Source organism: Colias philodice, chromosome 11 (assembly GCF_061535455.1).
Source record: "Colias philodice isolate Cphi_HAF_F1 chromosome 11, ilColPhil1 Martin Lab GWU primary, whole genome shotgun sequence".
NCBI lineage: Eukaryota > Metazoa > Arthropoda > Insecta > Lepidoptera > Pieridae > Colias > Colias philodice.
Genome location: NC_143096.1, coordinates 2,751,364 through 2,771,394, shown reverse-complemented (window position 1 = coordinate 2,771,394; position 20,031 = coordinate 2,751,364). Strand labels below are relative to the sequence as shown.

Below are 20,031 nucleotides of genomic sequence, written 5' to 3'. Positions count from 1 at the left end.
TGTATACAATTGTTTCTCAATTATAAATTGTAAGAGATCACTCACAATAAAAGTAAAGATTATCTTAGGATGAAAGTACTAGAATTACCTTTTAAAAGTATTTAAGGAGAATACTGTATGTGTCTATATTTAAACTTATCTTAGTGTTATAGTTTTACAGTTAAATACAATATTGTCGTAGCCACTAAGTTATAATAGTGGGTTAATAGAAGGTAATATTATAAGAGTTTATTATATTGTGCTGTTACTGAGGTTTTTTATGTCTTTATTATCCATTGGTCTATCTTATGTTACATGGCAGATGTATCGACATCTACACTATCTACACTAATATTATAAAGAGGAAAACTTTGTTTGTTTGTTTGTTTGATTGTAATGAATAGGCTCATAAACTACTAGACCGATTTTAAAAATTCTTTCACCATTCGATAGCTACATTATACACGAGTAATATAGGCTATATATTATCACGCTAAGACCAACAGGAGCGAAACCGCGCGGCACAGCTAGTAACTAATAAAAATAATAATAAAAGTATGTTCTCACTACATGAAAGATAAAGCGCATAAATGTATGTAAAAATACTTGAATTTTATTCCCACATAAAAAAATATAGTGGTACAAGGTACTTATGGCAAATGAATTATTAGATATTATAGTCTCTTACAATTATAAAGAAATTGTTACCAATTAATAACTAGTACATATTACGTGTTAATATTGTAAATAAAAGGAAAGTAATACAAAATAAAAAATACTTATACCATCACTTGTCTATCATTTGGTAATTTCCTATCTATCTGGTCTTTTACAACCGTCCCTTTAAACTCACTTACTAAATAAAATTATGTTCTATTAATCAATAACATACCAAATAAAAAACTATACATTCATCTGTTATTGCTTCAACTTATTGCTACAAATAATACTTATATTATGTGTCATATTACAATTGATTTGAACTCAGTGGAGTTCAAATCAATTGTAATATGTAAAAACCTTTATATAATTACTATATTATGAGCACAATTGAATTGTTTTTTTTCGCTCGAACTTTTCCATTTCCGTTTCACTACACTATCACAGTTAATCTTCAATATACGTTTATATGAAGCACATAATGTAACTATTGTAATTTCATTCAGCACTTTTCATATACCTACATAATTTATCATTTTTTAGTTCAGCACTTTTCTTCATATTTTTGTCTCATATAAACTGTTTAGTTGGCACTTTCATTTATAGCAGCCATTTTCATTTCATTCTTTCATTTAGAGCGCCATCTGTCAGCTATGTCATTCGGCTTCTTTCTTTCTTTTTGTACATAACTATATCCAAAATCAAATCGAGATCATCCGTAACAAGTAACAAAGCCAATTAATACAAATTATTATCATCAACGGATTCCTTTCTATACACAGAAGGTTCCCAAATTACACCATCCCAAGGAATCCCACAATCATCATCCATCACGATCCAGAAACAGGATTCTCGAATAACCATTGACCAAACCACTTTATCAAGGAACCTTACAAGGAAGCGAACCTAATCTGGACTTTTTCATTTCCGTATTAATCTATTGCTAATCCAGATCCGTCTCGAAGGACCACGCAGAAAAGTATATTGTAAATAACGGCTCTAAAAGTTCTTGGTAACTCTAACTGGACTTCAATCAAACCATTCAAGTTCACATCTCCTTACACTTTTCTTTTACTATCCCTTGTTTTTTAACTTCATTGGTCGAAATAACCAAGAGCAGTATATTTCTCGTTACACGCTTCATTTGCTAAGCCGGAGCTCCTTGATACGGTTCCGATTCTTGATCATTGAACCCTTCGTCATTTTCTTCCAAATCTTCTGACGTGTATGATGTCCCTGGTAGTAATATGTAGCGGGCCTCCCTGAAAAGTATATCAAGAGTGGTGAGTACGGGTATTTATTTTATGTGGGGAAAGTTGTTTATTTCAATACCAAACTACATTATTTACGGACTCTAAAAAGTATCTAGTACTACTTAGACAAGGTACTTTTCTATCCCTCAAATTCAACTGCACTTAATAATTAGTCACAATACTTAACTACAACACGTGTATTTTTTAAAAAAAAATGCCTTCTATGATTCTCAACATTACTACTAGATATGAAAATTCGTCTACGACTCCTATTCTGTATATGTACTTAACTTTAGATTAAAGGGATATATGTTATCCACTCAATATAATAAAGTTGATGGTCTCTAAATAACTCAAATATCCGGATAGGGTTATTTATATCACTATCAGTGTAATACCTCAATCGCAAAAGCGTAGATCTACTTTTTAAAGATGTCTACAATTTTTCATAATTCGGTATATCAAGTTCTAGAGGTATATTTTATTAAATCGTTCTCTCTCTCTCTCTCTCTGCAATTAGATCTGCGTATATGTATCCAATTATGGATTCGCAGCAGTTTTGAATCTATTGCTAACTCATATCCGTCTCGAAGGACCACGCAGATAAGTATATTGTAAACAACGGCTCTAAAAGTTCTTGGCTATTAGTTGAACAGACAAAAGTGTGCTATTCTTATTGTTTTCAATATTAAATCTAGAAGAAGACAGTGGTTTCACTTGCATTATACCTACCCGAGTAAATGTGGTCGATTGTATGCTACTTTAGATTCTAGACTATTATCTATCTCTATACAAATCAGCATTTTCATTTGAGAGTTACAAACATCCATCTTCACAAACTGGCACATTTATTTTATAAGAAACCAAGGCTCAATTGTTCGCAAGCCCAATAACTAATAGTATTTATGACTGATTTGTGTAATTGTGATTGCATGCTCTCAGTAAGAACTTTAAACTAATAATTGTAGTTGACACTTGTTATTTACACATCACTGTGGTCTCTTTATTTGATTTATTTAAAAATCAGACCGTATAGATAGTGTAATCATAACAGATTAAAACAGATCATAGTCTGAAAAACAATGAAGGCATACAAAACTCTATCCTTTGTTTAACGTTTACTTTAGTGCTGTAAATTCACATCACACAAAGATAAACGATATCATTTTATTGACACGAAGGCATCTTATGGGCCATCTCATGAACATTATGATTCATGGTTAAAACAAAATAAAGAATAACTACTATGTATATCCTTCTTAGCAAAATATGTTGTGTTTTTCTTATTTGTTCTCTGTATCTGTGATTTTTAAATAGCATTATGCCTTCTATAAACATTTCAATTCAATGAAATTTTCCTGTTTGAATCTCGATGAAAACGAATGCATAGAAGAATGGTAAATTCAAAATTGTATAACTAACCAGGGTCTTTAAAGAGAATTGGTCAGTGACGGTGTAATCATATATTTTAAATCCAAATACAACAGCGCTAAAATTCGTCATTAATTTTGGTATTTATAATATTTACTTTTATTCTGACACTACTAACTATATCAATGTTTATAATAGGACGGCTGTGTAATTTAGTTTACTCGTTAACTAGAGCACGATGAAAAGTAAGTAAAATTAGTGTATTGTACAACATAATAATATCCTACTAAGTTTGTGAGGGTGGATGTATATTTGAACTCTTTCACGCAGGAACCACTGAACGGATTTTGATGATACTTGGCTGATGATGTAGCTTATTTACCAGAATAACACAAACTGCCAATACTTGTGTTTTCCCACTGGTTATCTGCGAGTAAAACCAGCAGCACAGCTAGTCAAATACAATGTTTTAATTTTTTTGACTGACGTCATTAGATAATTAAAATAGATTTTAATATCTCAATATGATATCTTTATCACTTTCCTACTATATTTTTACCAATTGTCAAAATAATGAATATGTATATTTATTAAAAGCTCATCTAATACTAGTCTATAGAACTGCAAGTAAAGAGTACCTTTTTCCATTTCATTTTATTCAGATAAGACTATATGCTTTGAAAATGATACTTAAAAAGAAAATTATCATTGTAGCACTTATTTCTTGTAGTAGAAGACTAACTGTATATTTTAGGTACACAATGCCAAATTTCTTCTTGTACATAATGGCCAAAGTAACGTTATAGCCATTGTTCAATTAATATAATCTAATGGTAATAGGTATTTAGAATACGAAATAAAACAACGCAAAGAAAAGATCCATTTATTGTTTTCAAAAAAACCTTTACAATATTAAAACAAAAACTGAAACATAATAAAGAACAGATTATACGGAATGAAAACTTATTATTATAAAAGGGTGGAAATCAAAATGCAATATATTCTCACACATTTTAATATAAAATGTGTTCAATTTCAATATAAATGTTAAACGATATAAACAACAACAATTTTGTATAAAATATTAAAAATTTTAACAACATTTCCATATTTATATGAAAATACATTGAAATAAATCAGTCTATTCAATATTGTAAAGAATTAGTCGAGTAACATAACCTAAAAATAACCAATGCTTTAATATCACCTTATACAATATAATACTTATCACCTAAATCAAGAGTCGAATAACTGTATTTAAATTTAAAATGTTTGGTTTGTAAACAAAAGTAATTATTGCTAAATTTAGTGAATGTCTTGCTGCTCCTACTACGCTTTCCCGTTGAGGTCGTATTTCTTTTCGTCAGCATGCCTAAAATAAAAACAAATACATATTAATTTCATTATAATTGCGAGAACAGATTATGCTAGCAAAACCAAAATACTAAAACTCAAAAAAAATTGTACAACAAAAAAAATTACAAATTACATGTCTCAGTCTACTTTTACGACAAGCATTTAATTTTTTTATGAAGCTTCATCTTAATTCAAACAACAAAGATGTACATAAATATAATACATAGATGACATGTTCTCTTAACTAGATTACTTGTATACTATAACACTATCTCTCTTTCACTTACTGCCATAATATCTATATTAAAAAGAGCGCGTGTGCCGAGCACACGAGTGAAAAGTGAAACTTCTTGGGCAAAATTAAAAGAATCATCGCCTTACGTGAGTCGTGACGGTGTTCCCATTACACGACATTGTAATTTTACTCTCAACATACCTAAACAAGTTTCACTTCAATAAACAACTACAATACTATCATGTGTTATTGAGACCTAACTATAACCAACTATAACAAATAAAAATAACAATTTCATATAAATATATACCGCTACAACTACAAACCATTGAAAGGTCCTCGTAATATTACCATTTTTTCATACATACCACTCTGCAATCAAACACTCCCCACTGCCCATCGCATGTTGAAAATCGTCACTGTCCACCACAACATACTCTTTGTTTATTCTGAAATATTTTGTTTATAACTTTTTAATGTCTCGTTCCCATTTCGTTCATCCCAAAAGCGACTCTAAGTCTGCAGCGTAAAGCACAAATTGGCGTTTTGGCATCCATTTGTTTCTTGAATGAGGCTTGATGAAGCGAAGTACTGCGATATGAAATGGCGGCAAAATATGTCACCCGAGTAAACTCAAAGCTATTATTGCTTATTCTGGCCGAGATGAATGGTTGTCTCTTTTTATTCTCTCGAAGACATTTAAAATAGTAAAGCACAGACACAAAACACACACAACACAGAAGAATAAAGCAACAATGGATGGAATATAAGACAAATAATAAGTAGGTATTTGTTATGGAATACTCAGTATATTCTTCTTTCATATTTCTTCGAGTAGTATTTTGTTTTCCTTCTCATTTATCAGTCCTATGTTTTTATATCCTATTTAGCCTTATACGTCTCGTTTAAGGTACATTTATTTATTTTTTTCAAGTTAAGTCCTGTTTTGCACAAATATGAAGATGTGTTTAATATCCAATAGCCTAAATCCTGCATACCTACAGTCACTTAGCTACTTTCACCAGGAAAAAAGTGCCCCTTTTCTTTTACTAAAGTATTTAATATTCAGGCCGTGTCACATTCCAAATACAGATCCTCATTTAGAGCTGCGGTTATTTCAATGATCCATTCTCTTTTGTTTTACTTTTCCTTATTTCAGTCCAATTCTAGAAGGGTCATTGTTTTACTGCTTAATTGTTACACATCTATAGTTAAATAATCTTTTCTTGTCATGTCACTCTCAATGTGTCTTCTTTGAACTCAATTTGTGTTTCCATAATTCTCGTAAATAACAAATGAAAACACACACACAAAAAAACATAGCTCACATTCACCTTTTCCCAAAGCAAAATGACACCAAAATACAAACACAGTCATGTTAATTCCCATGTATCTTAACAAACAACCCCAAAACATGTTTTCCATAGACACCATAGAACAGAATAGAAGAAATTTTTTTTTAATAATTTGATTACTTAGATCAAACAATGAATCCGTCCGTTTGTCTTTAGTTTCCTTCTTTTTTTCTCAGTGTTATAAATAAGGACGACTAAGAAAGATTAGTTTTGACATCGATTTAAAACTTCAAAAAAGAGGGTAGTTTACATTTCACCGTTAGATTAGTAAGAACAAAGTTTAAGTTAGAGCGAAACCAATTATTACTAGGCAAAAAGACCAAAAAAAACATTTTTAACATACCTGTAGAAAACATAGTGTTGCAATATGAAGAATATATCAAACACCAGACTGAAGAGGCCAAGGCCGAATTTCGTCGCGTCACCAAAGAAGGAAATCCAATCATGATAGTTGTATGCGTTTAGTGTCATTTGCAGTATAGAGAAGAAACCGCCGACGAAATCTAAGAACACGTTGCCTATACTCCAGCCGACTGTCGATTTGCGCTTGTAGTTCATGTACGCCTGGAATTATGAAGGAAATAATGTATTAATGCTGTACATTGCAGATAGAATCAGTAAGTTATATGGTACAGAACTTATGATAAAGGCTGTAATTGCATAGTTTACATCTTATACTGAAGATATACAATGGTTGGGTTTATTGCTCGTGATCTATTTCTTCCAAGCAACCCAACATTTACGACTATGACAAAAAAACTTATTTTTCATAAAAAAAATCGATCAATGCAACAAAAGCTTACTTTGTTTGTCTTGAGCTGTAGATACATATAGAAATTTATTTCGGATCCCATGTTTTACTCTTTCGATTCACTTTTCCGAAACACAGTTTCATTTGTAAGCGAGTTACATAATATGTACTGTGTAGAGTACTTGATCTAACATCTAGTTATAATTCTTAATCTAATCACAAATACCTCAAATCTTTAGTACCACTGCACTGTCATCACTAAAAATCATACCACAAACTTAAAACTACCCGCAAAAAAATCTCACCTGCGGTATGTACTTAATAAGCGTGATGCACAGTTTAATATAGCTGCAGTAATACAGAAAGTCGAGCCATTTGATCATATCCGCGGCAGCGAGACTCGAGGTGACGATGACCACACATACGAAACCGGAGAGAATGCCGCGCCCCGTGAGAGACACGCGTTGTTGGTCGCGCTGAAAGTATTGAAATAAGGGTTTAAAAACTAAAAAATAACGCTTTTCTTTACTTAAAAAAGAACATACATTCATATTTTTAAATAGTTGTGCTAAAGTAGAAAATAATTTTACCATAAAATTATTAATTATAATTCTGATTTAGTAAACACAACCAACAAAAACTTTTGTCAACGATCTGAAAAATTACCACATATTTAGTACTAGTGGTCCGCCCCAGCTTCGCCCGTGGTACATATTTCGCAATAAAAGGTAGCCTATGTCCTTTCTCGGGTATCAAAATATCTCCATACCAAATTTTATGCAAATTGGTTCAGTAGTTTAGGCGTGATTGAGTAACAGACAGACAGACAGAGTTACTTTCGCATTTATAATATTAATAAGGATTTACCCCTAGGTCTTAAACTACTTTCTTTACAAAATTTTATCCAAATCGGTGTTATAGTTATAGTAAAACAGGCAGACTTTCATATAATAACTAGCGGTCCGCCCCGGCTTCGCCCGTGGTACCTACATGTTTAAACTATCCTATCACTCAAGTTGGATCGAACTGCACATGGTGTGTGAATTTTATTATAATCGGTTAAGTGGTTTAGGAGTCCATTGAGGACAAACATTGTGACTCGAGATTTATATATATATTAAGATGATAATATTAAAAATGTACATACCTCATAAATACAGCATTGAATGATAGTGATGAGTGTCGCGAACACAGCGTGAAGAGAAAAGAAGACATCGTTCAGTTGCACCGGGTTCAAACTACGGGGGTGACGGCTGAAATATTCGTCCTGTAATCAAATAATTAATATTTAGATGAAAAATAATCCTCCCACATATTTAAATATAACATACGAGGGTTAAATCGAAATAAAACAGAAAAAGCTCTAGAGAATAATAGTATAAATAGGGAAGATCAGGGCAAATTGGTCCCGGAGTTTTTTGAGTTATTCCAATAGAAACAAACAATATTTTCCTATGGATGATACTCGTCTAATTTAGACTACTAGTTCTTTACTACAAAAAGTTTTATTAATTTCCATTCTATCTAATATTTTTCAAACGTAACTTTAAATGCAAAACTGGGCTCAAAAACTCCATATTCTTTTATTTGTAGCATATATTTAACTAATTTTGTTTAAGAATTTAAATTTGTTTTCGAATAAGACCACATACTTTGTTACACTCATTATTTTGCAATTAAACACAATACAAACATACGGTAATTGACAGCCTCTTTGGTCTAGTTGTTGACGCGTTCTCGTTACAATCAGGTCATGGGTTTGATTTCCATTAGACACTTGAAGACATTGCGGTCTACTAGCTACCATAGATAACCTACTTTACTAGAGATACTATCTATGGATACTATCTATGTCCACTGTGAAATAATCATTTTCTAGCCCATTTCGAGAACTCTTGATTTTACATTTGAAAAGGATATACATAAACGAAATAGCAAGATGAATAAAATCAAAAAGTTTGCATTTCAATATGCATCAAATAAATAACTTAACTTTTTCCAAAATCAGACAGCTAACAGTACTAAAAAAATGAATTTTCAAGAAGGCCCTCGTGTAAATTAACATTATTTTTTTTTTATTAACAACAATAAATTTTCTAGAAAAAATACCACATACCTGTATAACCTTTGAATAGAACAGCGCACAATTGAACAACGAATACATAGTGAAGCCCATGAGATTCAGTGCGAGGAAATCAAAATTCAATCCCACTACGCTTTTCCTTCTAAAATTGATATAAATTTGCGGGTAGAATGACACCGACCAAGCGACGAAGTAGATCCAACCCATTATGTATGAAATTACGTAGATGGCGTTAGAGTGCATCACTGTTATACGCATGTACATTGAATCTAGGCTGAAATGGATAATTATAAAATTATTAATACATAAAAGTATGCAAAATAGGGTATAATATGAGTAATGATTTAAATACTTAATAACAGAAAATGAATGCCTTAAAAAAGTGTATGCCAAACACACGTGTCAGATGTGAAACTTCTTTGACAAAATTTAAGACCAAAATCGTCGCTTTACGTCATGACGTGACACTATGGCCATGACATGTCCTTGAAATTCTCAACGCTCCTAAATAAGTTTCACTTTCAAATGTAATATTTCGTGTCTCCATAATTATGCAATATACGTTTACTAGAACATAATTTGTTAATGAAGGCAATATGGATAAAAAACCTTCTGATCTTTACTGTGCCTTATATTATACAAGAAAATATTAAAGTAGCAATTAAGCATCGCCTTAGACGTTCCTATCTACAAATACTAAATTCAGAAACCCTAAGAGATTCTATTTCAATTTGCTTTATGGTCCTTCGAGCCGGATGCCTACATTTTACCTTATATTCTTTTACTTACTTGATAATACCGCTCGGCGTAGCATTAAAAGCCACTTCTGAATGACCCGGACTCCTGCCATAAGCGCATATATCATATACAAGTTCCACCGTTTGGTTCGGTTGTTCTGACCCCGGTATGGCAATGTATGGCGGCATGAATTGTACTATGTCTGGGTGCTGTATTTGTGGCGTCACTGTTAAGGTTACGTTGTATTCTCCGCTGGAATTTAAGTACATAATTTATATAATGATAATAATATACACAAATGAAAACACTACATAATATTACATAAATAAATACTTTATCCATGAGACTTATTTATGTCTTCATGCGTGGCATGCATGATGTAGTACAGTACTCCAAAATTAATAATGCGCATGCAGATCTTCGCTAATTGTCGTATTTCTGTATACACCCGAATCATTGAATCGTAAGAGCCCTAAACAATGCACTTGCAGTTTACACCTTGTTCAAAAGAAATAGAAGTCAATTCACGGTCATATAACTACAATCGAAAACATTTCGGGCGGTAGGTGACGGTAGCCTGTCCGTCAAAAATCCGTCAGACGTCTTTATATATTGGTGGTGACTGGTGACTGCACGTGTTCTCTCTGTGTTGAATTATATAGAGCTGCTATTACATACCCTTCTTGGTTTTGTTTTTAAAGGTGAATTTTTCGATGAAATGATTATTTACACAGGTGATAGCAGTAGGGAAATTGAAAATGAAGAAGAGCATAATGAAAGTTCCGATGTTTCTACAATGTCAGAAATAAAGATAATCCCTTATTCTTATTGTTTTATTTTTATTTTTTTGTAATTGTCATAATATTGTGGAATGATCAGTACTGTAAATACTTTTGAACTGAGATTTTAATGATTAGATTTCTACGATTTAAATATAAACCTGTGTTTGAAACCATATTTTATACAATATAAACCTCGTGTAACCGTATTTTCTTCCATTACACCAGCTTCAGTAAGAAACTTTAAAAGTACTACAAAATTTTCCGATAAAATCAATCCAACAAAGATATATTTGCAATCGTGGGTTTATCCTCGCTACTTACATACAAGATATTATCGAAACAAAATCGTTACTTACAAATCAATATTAATCTCTTTTAGCACAAAACACATAATTTTACTAAATTATGCATGAAGAAAATGCATTTAACCGCTCTATACACATATAGTCTTCGGAAGCTCCGGGAATATGACAGTTGCCGAACAGTGACGAAGATTTCTATGCGCATTATTACTTTTTTAGTACTGTACATAGAGGTAAATTTTAAATTTTACTAGATAAGTAAAAAACATACATTATATTTTTTGCGTCAGTTTTTTTAAAAACAAAATATAATTAAGATATGCAACACAGTTTTTGCCTAGTTTTTTACCCATCTCTAAAATATTAAAATTCATAAATACAATAAAAAGCAGTTATTATATGTACATAATATTATGTCTAAAAAAATTTTTTTTACGTCACAACTTTTAGTTACCATCTTTAATTAAGAAAAAAAAAGTTCGTATTATGTTCTTGTTCAGATAGGTACTTAATATAAAAAAACTTACATTTGTACAAGTTTCAATAGATGTGTTTCATCAACGAGTAGGTTGAGTGTAGTCACGTCGATGTACATTTTTTCTGCCTGACAGTAAATGCATGGTAAGCCTGGAATATTAAAAAATATTTATTAAATATACCGTCTTAGCTATATACAGGCAAGGTTTATTTCTCACATTTAATATAATCTGCCCATATTTGTACGAAAAAATTAGAAATACTGCTAAAAAACTTACATATAAATAAAAATGCTATGGAACTCTTGACAAGGTGCCCTAAGCTATGACTAGATCTCCCGGCTCTGCGTGAATACATTTTGCCCGATCTCGACATTTTTCTTTCCTTTATTAATTATCTGTGAACAAAATTATCATAGTGTTATAATCACAGTAAAGTGTCTCATTTAACTATATTACTGTGCAATTCTGAGATCATTATAAGAATTGTTGAATACATTTTAAGCTACGAATGATAATTTAGATTCTCGTGAATTTGAACACATTTAGTTAAATGCTCTTATGTAAAAAGTCCGTAAGTAATCGTGAACAACTAGTCTTATTTTAAAGCCACTTCAATTAGAGTTTAATACATTTTTTTATTATTTTTTTTTTCTAGGACGCTTATTTTCCCACAAATATTTTCCTGTATCATTACATTGATGTAGCTCGATGTATTAAGCATTAGTTACAAATTATCATTCTATCCTAGACGACCTTATTTAAAGACAGTGAGACTAAAAATGAGCATTCTGAAAAAAACATTATTCTGTATATATTCAAATCTAAAATCGTTTGGCGTCTCCGCTACATACATACAATTATTATAATAATAATAGTTAAAAAAAACTAAAAAACACGCTTTTTATAGAAAACCGAACTAAAAAATAGAAAATTTTTATCAAATTAGTGTATTGTCATCGGTCCTCAATAAATCTACAAAGTTTGAACGAAATCTGGCCGTTTAAAGTGGGTCAAAATCGCGCCCAAAGAAGTCGGTTACAAACATACAAACATACAGGTGAAGCTAATATAAAGCGTGTAAAAATGACGATAATCGGACTTACAATGTTATCACAATGACAGATATTTAAGATTTGTAAATCTGTGTTAATTTTACGATAATTAGTGTATACTTAGATAACAATCAAACGTAGTACATTCTCGATATTTTAACAGAACTCTGACTCTATACCTGCTTGTTTATCAATAACTTATCTTAAAAACCAAACCTTATATACCTTATAACCTTAAATAACTTATCTTAAAAACCAAACGTATCTCAAATATCTATTTTTAATCAATTCTCATATCAACCATGTATGAGTCTTACACTATTCTTAATTAACAGCCACAAAACACGTAAGGTCAAACATAATAAACGCATTAATACAACAAATTACTCATAATACCTATAAAAGCGATGAACCGTACTTAATCGACACAGCATTATCATTGAAATATTCAAAACAAAAATTACCTCTCGGCTATTCGCCAACAAAATACCACCTGTTATAAAACTCAAGATTGTTATGCAATATAGAAATTTTAATGAGAAAATATTCGAAGTTTTACGACGGCTATAGAAAAGAAAATTGGAAAATGAAAGTTATACGGGGAATGTGCACACAAATAAACAGCAGTTTAAAATAGTGAGGAAAAATTAATACTTATAGAAATTTTATTTGTGTACCTAATTAAGTAATTTACTGGTTATAATAAATTATAGCTCCTTATATGTTATTCTTATAGAAATAGATATCCGTTCGTGGTTTACACGTTCTCAGTAGCTATCAAATTTTCTCAGTATTTAGGTATATTAAAGGTTTTTGAAATAAAAAAAAATAAAAATTTCTTTATTTGTTTCAAAAAATTGTACTTTTATCCTTTTATCCTAACAGTACTCGTGAATGAAGCCATTAATTTGTACCTATTTAAGATGCTTAAACATTTAGGTATTTGACTAAATAGACGATACCATTATGACTATAAATTCAGTGAGTTCTGTAACTATGTGCAATATGTTTTCTTCAATATCTAAACAACACATGCATAATATATCACCAATTAAGTTGGCACGAATCAAACATCGAACGCTTTTGAATTTTAATCCAAAAATCAATTAAAATTCAAATTAACAAGTTTTATGTTGCAACGCGTATAAAAACGATAGTCACGTGTGTCATTCAATAAAAACAATGTTTATTTGTGTTTACTTGTTAGAACATTTTCAGACCCTTAAACTTGACATAAAACAATTTCGATATACTTATTAGATATTCGGCATCTATAGTCCAAACTGTTTGAATTATACGAAACCAATTTTTATTGTCAATTTTGTATAACAAGTTTAAAAACATTAATATAAACAAACTATTGAGATAACAGGTTGAGAAACTTCAATTCAAAACAACCATCTTATTATTACTAGGAATTTTTTACTCACATTAAAAACTATTCTGCCAAAAAACTACGAATGTTATACAAAAACAAAATCACAGCCATTCCACTTTGAAGATTAAGACACTTTTGTGTTTTTACGATTTAAAGTCAACAATAACACTGCTTCAGATATTTAGACCCGCCGACTTATCACTTATCAAATTTATTAATTGGAAATATATAAGGAAATCTAATCAATCAATCAATTAACGTTAATCCGATAACAATTGTTTGATAAAATAATACATTATCAGTGACGTTTTATATGCGACTAAGTGCAGGTTGAAAAAAAATGAATTTGAAGAAAACTTAGATTTTTCTCTTAAAACACGACGACGACACAATAAAGTGAACATGGAGAGAGCTGAGGCGGGCATCTAGTTATAAATATAGGTATGCCATAAAACTGTAATTCATATAATTTTGAAATTCTGCAAGACGTAATAAATGCCCAAGGGCCAATAAGGTGATTAACAAATTGATTTCAATTTAGCATTTTCTTACAGAAAGCAATAATAACTGCAAGTTAATGGTATATTGAACTCGATGAAAAAAAACATTTCCGATTTATGAAATATGACGAACCATCAACCAACTAAAGAAACGCATTTTAGCCAATGCCACGAAATCAAGCTATCCTCTACTTGCATATAAAAAATAGCCTGCGACTTCCTGCCACAGACTAAACGAGCCAAAACAACTGATCTAAGAGGACGGCCTTAAATAAAGGTAACTCGATTCCAACACCTAATATCGAGTTACTGAACGTCAAATGGCAATGAAATCAACGGACGTGATCGAAACACTATTTGTATCAAACAAATTGGCCATTCAAAAGATAGTTTGCTAACCGCCAGTGTGTAAACTTATTATTTTATACTATGTTAAAATTGATTGTCTCCCATGTTCAGATTCATATACAGTATGTTTTTTTATATTGTATCGGAATAAACAGAATTTTGTTTTGAATTTTAAAACTTTAAAATGTAAGTAATTTATAACATACGGAACGTATTCCAGTTATAATTGCAACGTAATTATCACGCTATTTTATCAGGATATCGCAAGTTTGTATGTGTTTGTATCTAATCGAATTAAACTGGTTTACTTGACGCTAACTTGTTAAATCATCAATTACTCCTATAGAGGACGCAAGCCACAAGGCTCTAGGCACACCCCGGACTCTCCATACAAAATCATCGTTTTGACAGTCACACTGTAGAGACTGCAAATGTGTGTGTTAACGCTTTATGGTTGGCACATTTTTGACTAGCGTAAAAAAAAAATTAGCGTTTTTCTGACGAAATACATCCGTAAACAGCACAATATCTAACCATTTTCTACGAAAAACGATAATCACAAATCCAAAATAATAAAATTACTTTAAGTCAATTTGATTAATGTTGTCAATCTTCGTTGCGTATCGTCCCTGTAGAAAAATATGGACCATTTTTAGACTGATCGTGCGGGGGAGGTAAGTGTTTAATTTTGGCGGGAGGCGGAGAGTGTCCGTTCTGTAGCGTTAAGCTACTATTATTTATTCTGTGCTCTAGGTAAATAATTTCTTATGACATGATAAAGTATGATTTCGTGAGATGGTAGTTCCTTTAAAGTGTGATAATATATTTTCAAATACAATTTCATCGGTATTATCTGGCAAATTCAAGTTCATATTGTTTTTAACAACTTTACATCAGTACCTACAAATATAATTATCAATCTCTAATTAAAAAATCACCAGCGCAGTCTTACAGTATCAAAAGTCAAAACCATCTACACCACAATTAGGAAATTAATGCAATTATGTACAACAAATAACCATTAATAAATTACATATTAATAAAGGGTGCATGCAACAATTATTTACATGCATTAACCTAATGATCTCTAAATGATTATTAAGTATATCAGATTAAACACGTAAACCAAGATTTCTAAAGCCTAGACCTTATAATAACTCCTATACTCAAGTATGAATATTGATATTAATCAATATAACTTCCTTTGAAAATATTTGATGGCCACATCGATAAAACCTGTTATCATTATCTCTAAAGGATAGTAGAAATAAACGTTACGTTATTTACGATAAAATAAAACCATTTTCGATAAAACTGTTTATATCAGCGATTTCCCCGCGAAATGCTGTCATTAACTGCACATTAATATTTTCTCTTGCCATACAAACTTGTTTAAAGCATTCTGATCGCAACTGCTGGAGACAAAAACTTGTCACCGTAAAATGCAGACTTGGCGAAATGGGCCAGAGCAATCATAATTAAACTTGCACTTTATGTCTGGATAATTAAAGTGAATTTTCGATTGCATACATAACGGTGACAACAGTTACACTAAGTGCATGATAATGTGAAAGTTATGCAATGGCCATACACGATGGTCAATGGTATTTTATGTAGATAATGTTCTCACGAGGACAAAATGCGCAAACAGGCTTACAAAGGAACAAACAGCGAATAAGAAGCACCGTATGTACAATACAACATACATACATATATACATAATAATGTCCTATAATATTTATTTTATTATTTATTATACTCATATTCTAAAAACGCGAAACCAATATTTATACAACCTACAGCTCCGTCAGGCGAAAAGTAAACCTAATTAGTCAATATTCTACCAAAGATCACATCACATTTGCATTCTCGAAATAAAAAATAGGATTTGATAAAAACTACAGATAATAATCAAGTAACTTCAAATAAGAAAAGAGATTACCCTTAGAGTATATTAGCAAGCTAATACATACTCTACGAGATTACCTTTTAGGTAAGTACATATTTTTAATTAAATTTAATATCAGCAAAGCGTACTATACAGGGTGTAATCGTTAAGTGTGCACAAGCGATTATTCCGTAACTATTGCAGATATCAAAAAACTTTAAACGGATATCGAAAGTACTTAACCTAATGAGTAAAATGGCCATAATAAATTTTTAAAAATAAAACGAGAAATAACCAAAAATGTTACATTAAACGCTCCCATACAATTTATTTCCCATACATTTTGTATTCATAGTAGATTTTCGAAGTGACGTCCTCATTGTGCAATACAATGAGGAGCTCTATTTACAGTTTCTAAATGAACTTCCCTCCAAATTTGCGAAGTAATTAAAGCAGAAAACCAAAAAAACAAAAAAAAAGCTAAAATCTTTCATATTAAATGTATAGGTTGATCCAAAAGTAATGATAATTGGGTATTTTCTGTGCACATAAAAATATAAAATAAATGTTTTATGCTTTCTCATGTAATCACTAAGTTATCACAAAAAAATTATATCTACAGGCCACGTTTCCAAGTATTGACATTAATTTTAATGTGAACAGTGCGAGCCAGAATGTTTCCCGACGAAAAGAAGAAACAACGATTCGACATTTAGAGGGTGAATTTCTAAATTTTTAATGAGATCAGGATAATTTTTTGTCACGATTTGTGACCATGGGCGTTACCTGGGTTCACCATGTTTATGCTGAAACCAAGAAACAATCAATTGCCTGGATGCGAGCTTCCAAAGTGACGATGAAGATTTTCAAAGTGAAAATTAGTGGGATAGATTAAAGCCCTAGTTTTTTGGGACGCTGAAGAAATGTGGAATATTTTAAGAAGGTAGCCACTACTACACAGGGCTCTTACTACACAGACCAAATTAAAAGATTGCGGGTAGGTTAGTAAGAAAAAGAGACATGGCAAACTTCGGTCTTGAATGTTGGTTCACCAAGACAACGCACCAGATCACAAAGCGTCAGTTGCGATGGCTGCCAATCAAAAATCGGCATTGAAAATGCTTGAACACCCACCCTGTTTGTAAGATCTAGCTCCTAGTTAATTCTATCTCTTACCTCGGCACAAGAAACACCGTCGATATAAGAAATTTTAAGACGACAGCGAAGTGATGGCCGATTTTGAGGGGTTTTTGTAGATGAAGTCAAAGTTTTTTTTTATAAGTTAAGGAAAAAAAATATCGAAGTATATTATCTAGTTAGAAGACTATCTAGAGAAATACATAATTATTTTAACTGTAATGACCTTGTTTAATATTGATTATCATTACTTTTGGATCAACCCATGTACATGGGATATTCATATCTCATACTAAATGTATGGGAGGGTTTAAAGTTAATTTTTTAGATATTTCTCGTATTATTTTTAAAAATTTATTATGGCCATTTTACTCATTAGGTTAAGTACTTTCGATATCAGTTTAAAGTTTTTTGATATCTGTAATAGTTACGGAATAATCGCCTGTGCACACTTAACGATTACACCCTGTATTATACACATAAATCACTGTTTACATTTACGGTTGTATCACGCTATCTGTCATAAAGTCGAGCGATCTTTATTACAGTTATTACAAAACCATTATCTCCAGTCAGCTAAGATATAATCACTTGATATCATCGCGTGATAACATGCATTTGAAAATTGCACAATCACACATGGTACAAATTAATCACACTTTCAACTTTTTAAACTTGAAACCTAGCTATGACTTTATTTAATTTATTTATTTCTAAATAAATCAGTCTAAATATATTCGCATGAACTCATAGAAAAACAATAATGTTACAAATCACTTTATATCGTCGCAATACCGAGGAATATTAATTACCCATTTTAGTAAATAAAATATAGTTACCACTTACCTAGCGCATAAACAACACCTTTGTACATAAATTATTGCTCTATAACAGTACAAAATAAAATTTTTTTGCGCAGTTACCCATCAGACATTTATTATTTATTCATTTATTTATTTATGTTAGTAAAAATTCAATATTTCAGAACAAGAGATCAAAACCTCGCCGTTTTCAAATCATAAAAGCTGAACGTTTATCTGTGTACCACCATTAGAATGTTCATTAAAATGTTCAAAACCCCAGAGGTTCTGAAATCTATAACTGTATAATAACTGTTAAGATACATACTTATAATTGAAAACACGATAACAAGAAGAAAGTATTCGCACCGAACCTACATCCGTAAGGATGTTTAACACATTCTATTGTCTTTCTCATTTTAGTTTGTATTCTGTTAGTTTCCCATCATTGAAATGCTCAATAACAACAACTTTGCAAAAGAATCACGAAAACACGAAAGTGCTAAAAGCTACGGTCGTTGAACTAAACGAAATAAACATTTGAATGAAGCACACGCAGTTAATTAGACAACAATTGGATTGTTCGTCAAACAGACTTAAAAAAACGTAAGGAGTTTTTTCTGAAATTATTCGTGAAGGAAAATTAATATTGATAGTTAACGTCCTTGCGATCTTGTCATTCTAAAAATATCGGTCGATTAATTTTGAGTAAATACGAGCCATACATAAATAAGTTACATTGTATACAGGTGTTTTATTTACTTTATAAATGGTATGTTACAATTCAAAATATAACCGAAAATACTACGCGCTAGGGTTATTAATTTATGATTTCCAATAAAGTTTTCTTCCAATAAAGTATATAAATCGGACTTTTCAATTAATTTAATTAATAAATCATACACAACTCAATAATTCATAGGTCATTACAAGAACTAAACGCTATTAAAACGTTAAGAAAATTCAAAATGCTATTTAGTCCATTGAATGAGTCCCTCCAAGGGGGGTCTAGAGTGCGTGAGTTAGTAACGTAAGATGTTTCTTCGGAAACATGTCAAGAGTCCCTAGGTAATAAACATACTAAAACCCCGGGCCACTAGGAGGAGCCCCGGAGTGGGGGGAGGGGGGAAATGGGTCCATTTTTTCATTTTTCGCTTAAATCTCAAAAACGGTACATGTTAGAGAAAAACTTTCAAGGAAAAATTGAAAGGCCATAAAATTATCTACAAGTTGTACCTGAATCATTTTTTCCTATATCCTACCGTTTCTGAGTTATACGCAGTAAAACATGATTTTGGCTCAAACAATTTCAACATCAATCGATCAAAAAATATTTCTTTCTTCCAAAAAACTCAAATGTGCAACTTGTGACCAGTACTGATAGATTGCTCTTAATTAGGTCTATAATTAGTAAAATAAACACATTCCTCCATGGAAGCCTTTAGGAGGAATCGATTTTCAAAATATTATATTAGGGCAGTTTGAGTTACTGAACTTGATCTTTTTATTTTTTTCTTCCAAAAAACTCAAAAGTGCAACTTGTGACCGGTACAGATAGATTGCTCATAATTAGGTCTATCATTG

General features: G+C 31.3%; 1 protein-coding gene across 3 annotated transcripts in view; it reads right to left on the bottom strand.

The window, feature by feature from the left end:
* Positions 1-318: 318 nt before the first annotated feature.
* Ctns (lysosomal cystine transporter cystinosin) overlaps positions 319-20,031 on the bottom strand; it is a 38,506-nt gene continuing 18,793 nt past the window's right edge. For 2 of the 3 annotated variants that reach the window (XM_089700577.1, XM_089700576.1), the window contains 8 exons: positions 11,621-11,739; positions 11,393-11,492; positions 9,833-10,033; positions 9,077-9,317; positions 8,108-8,227; positions 7,266-7,436; positions 6,553-6,773; positions 319-1,901 (listed from right to left, as the gene is read on the bottom strand). In XM_089700577.1, the coding sequence (XP_089556703.1) occupies positions 1,787-1,901; positions 6,553-6,773; positions 7,266-7,436; positions 8,108-8,227; positions 9,077-9,317; positions 9,833-10,033; positions 11,393-11,492; positions 11,621-11,717 (1,266 nt within the window). In that variant the 5' untranslated portion in view covers positions 11,718-11,739 and the 3' untranslated portion in view covers positions 319-1,786. Of the gene's footprint in view, positions 1,902-4,262; positions 4,636-6,552; positions 6,774-7,265; positions 7,437-8,107; positions 8,228-9,076; positions 9,318-9,832; positions 10,034-11,392; positions 11,493-11,620; positions 11,740-20,031 lie in introns of those variants that run through there. The other variant, XM_089700578.1, reaches the window with a different exon arrangement.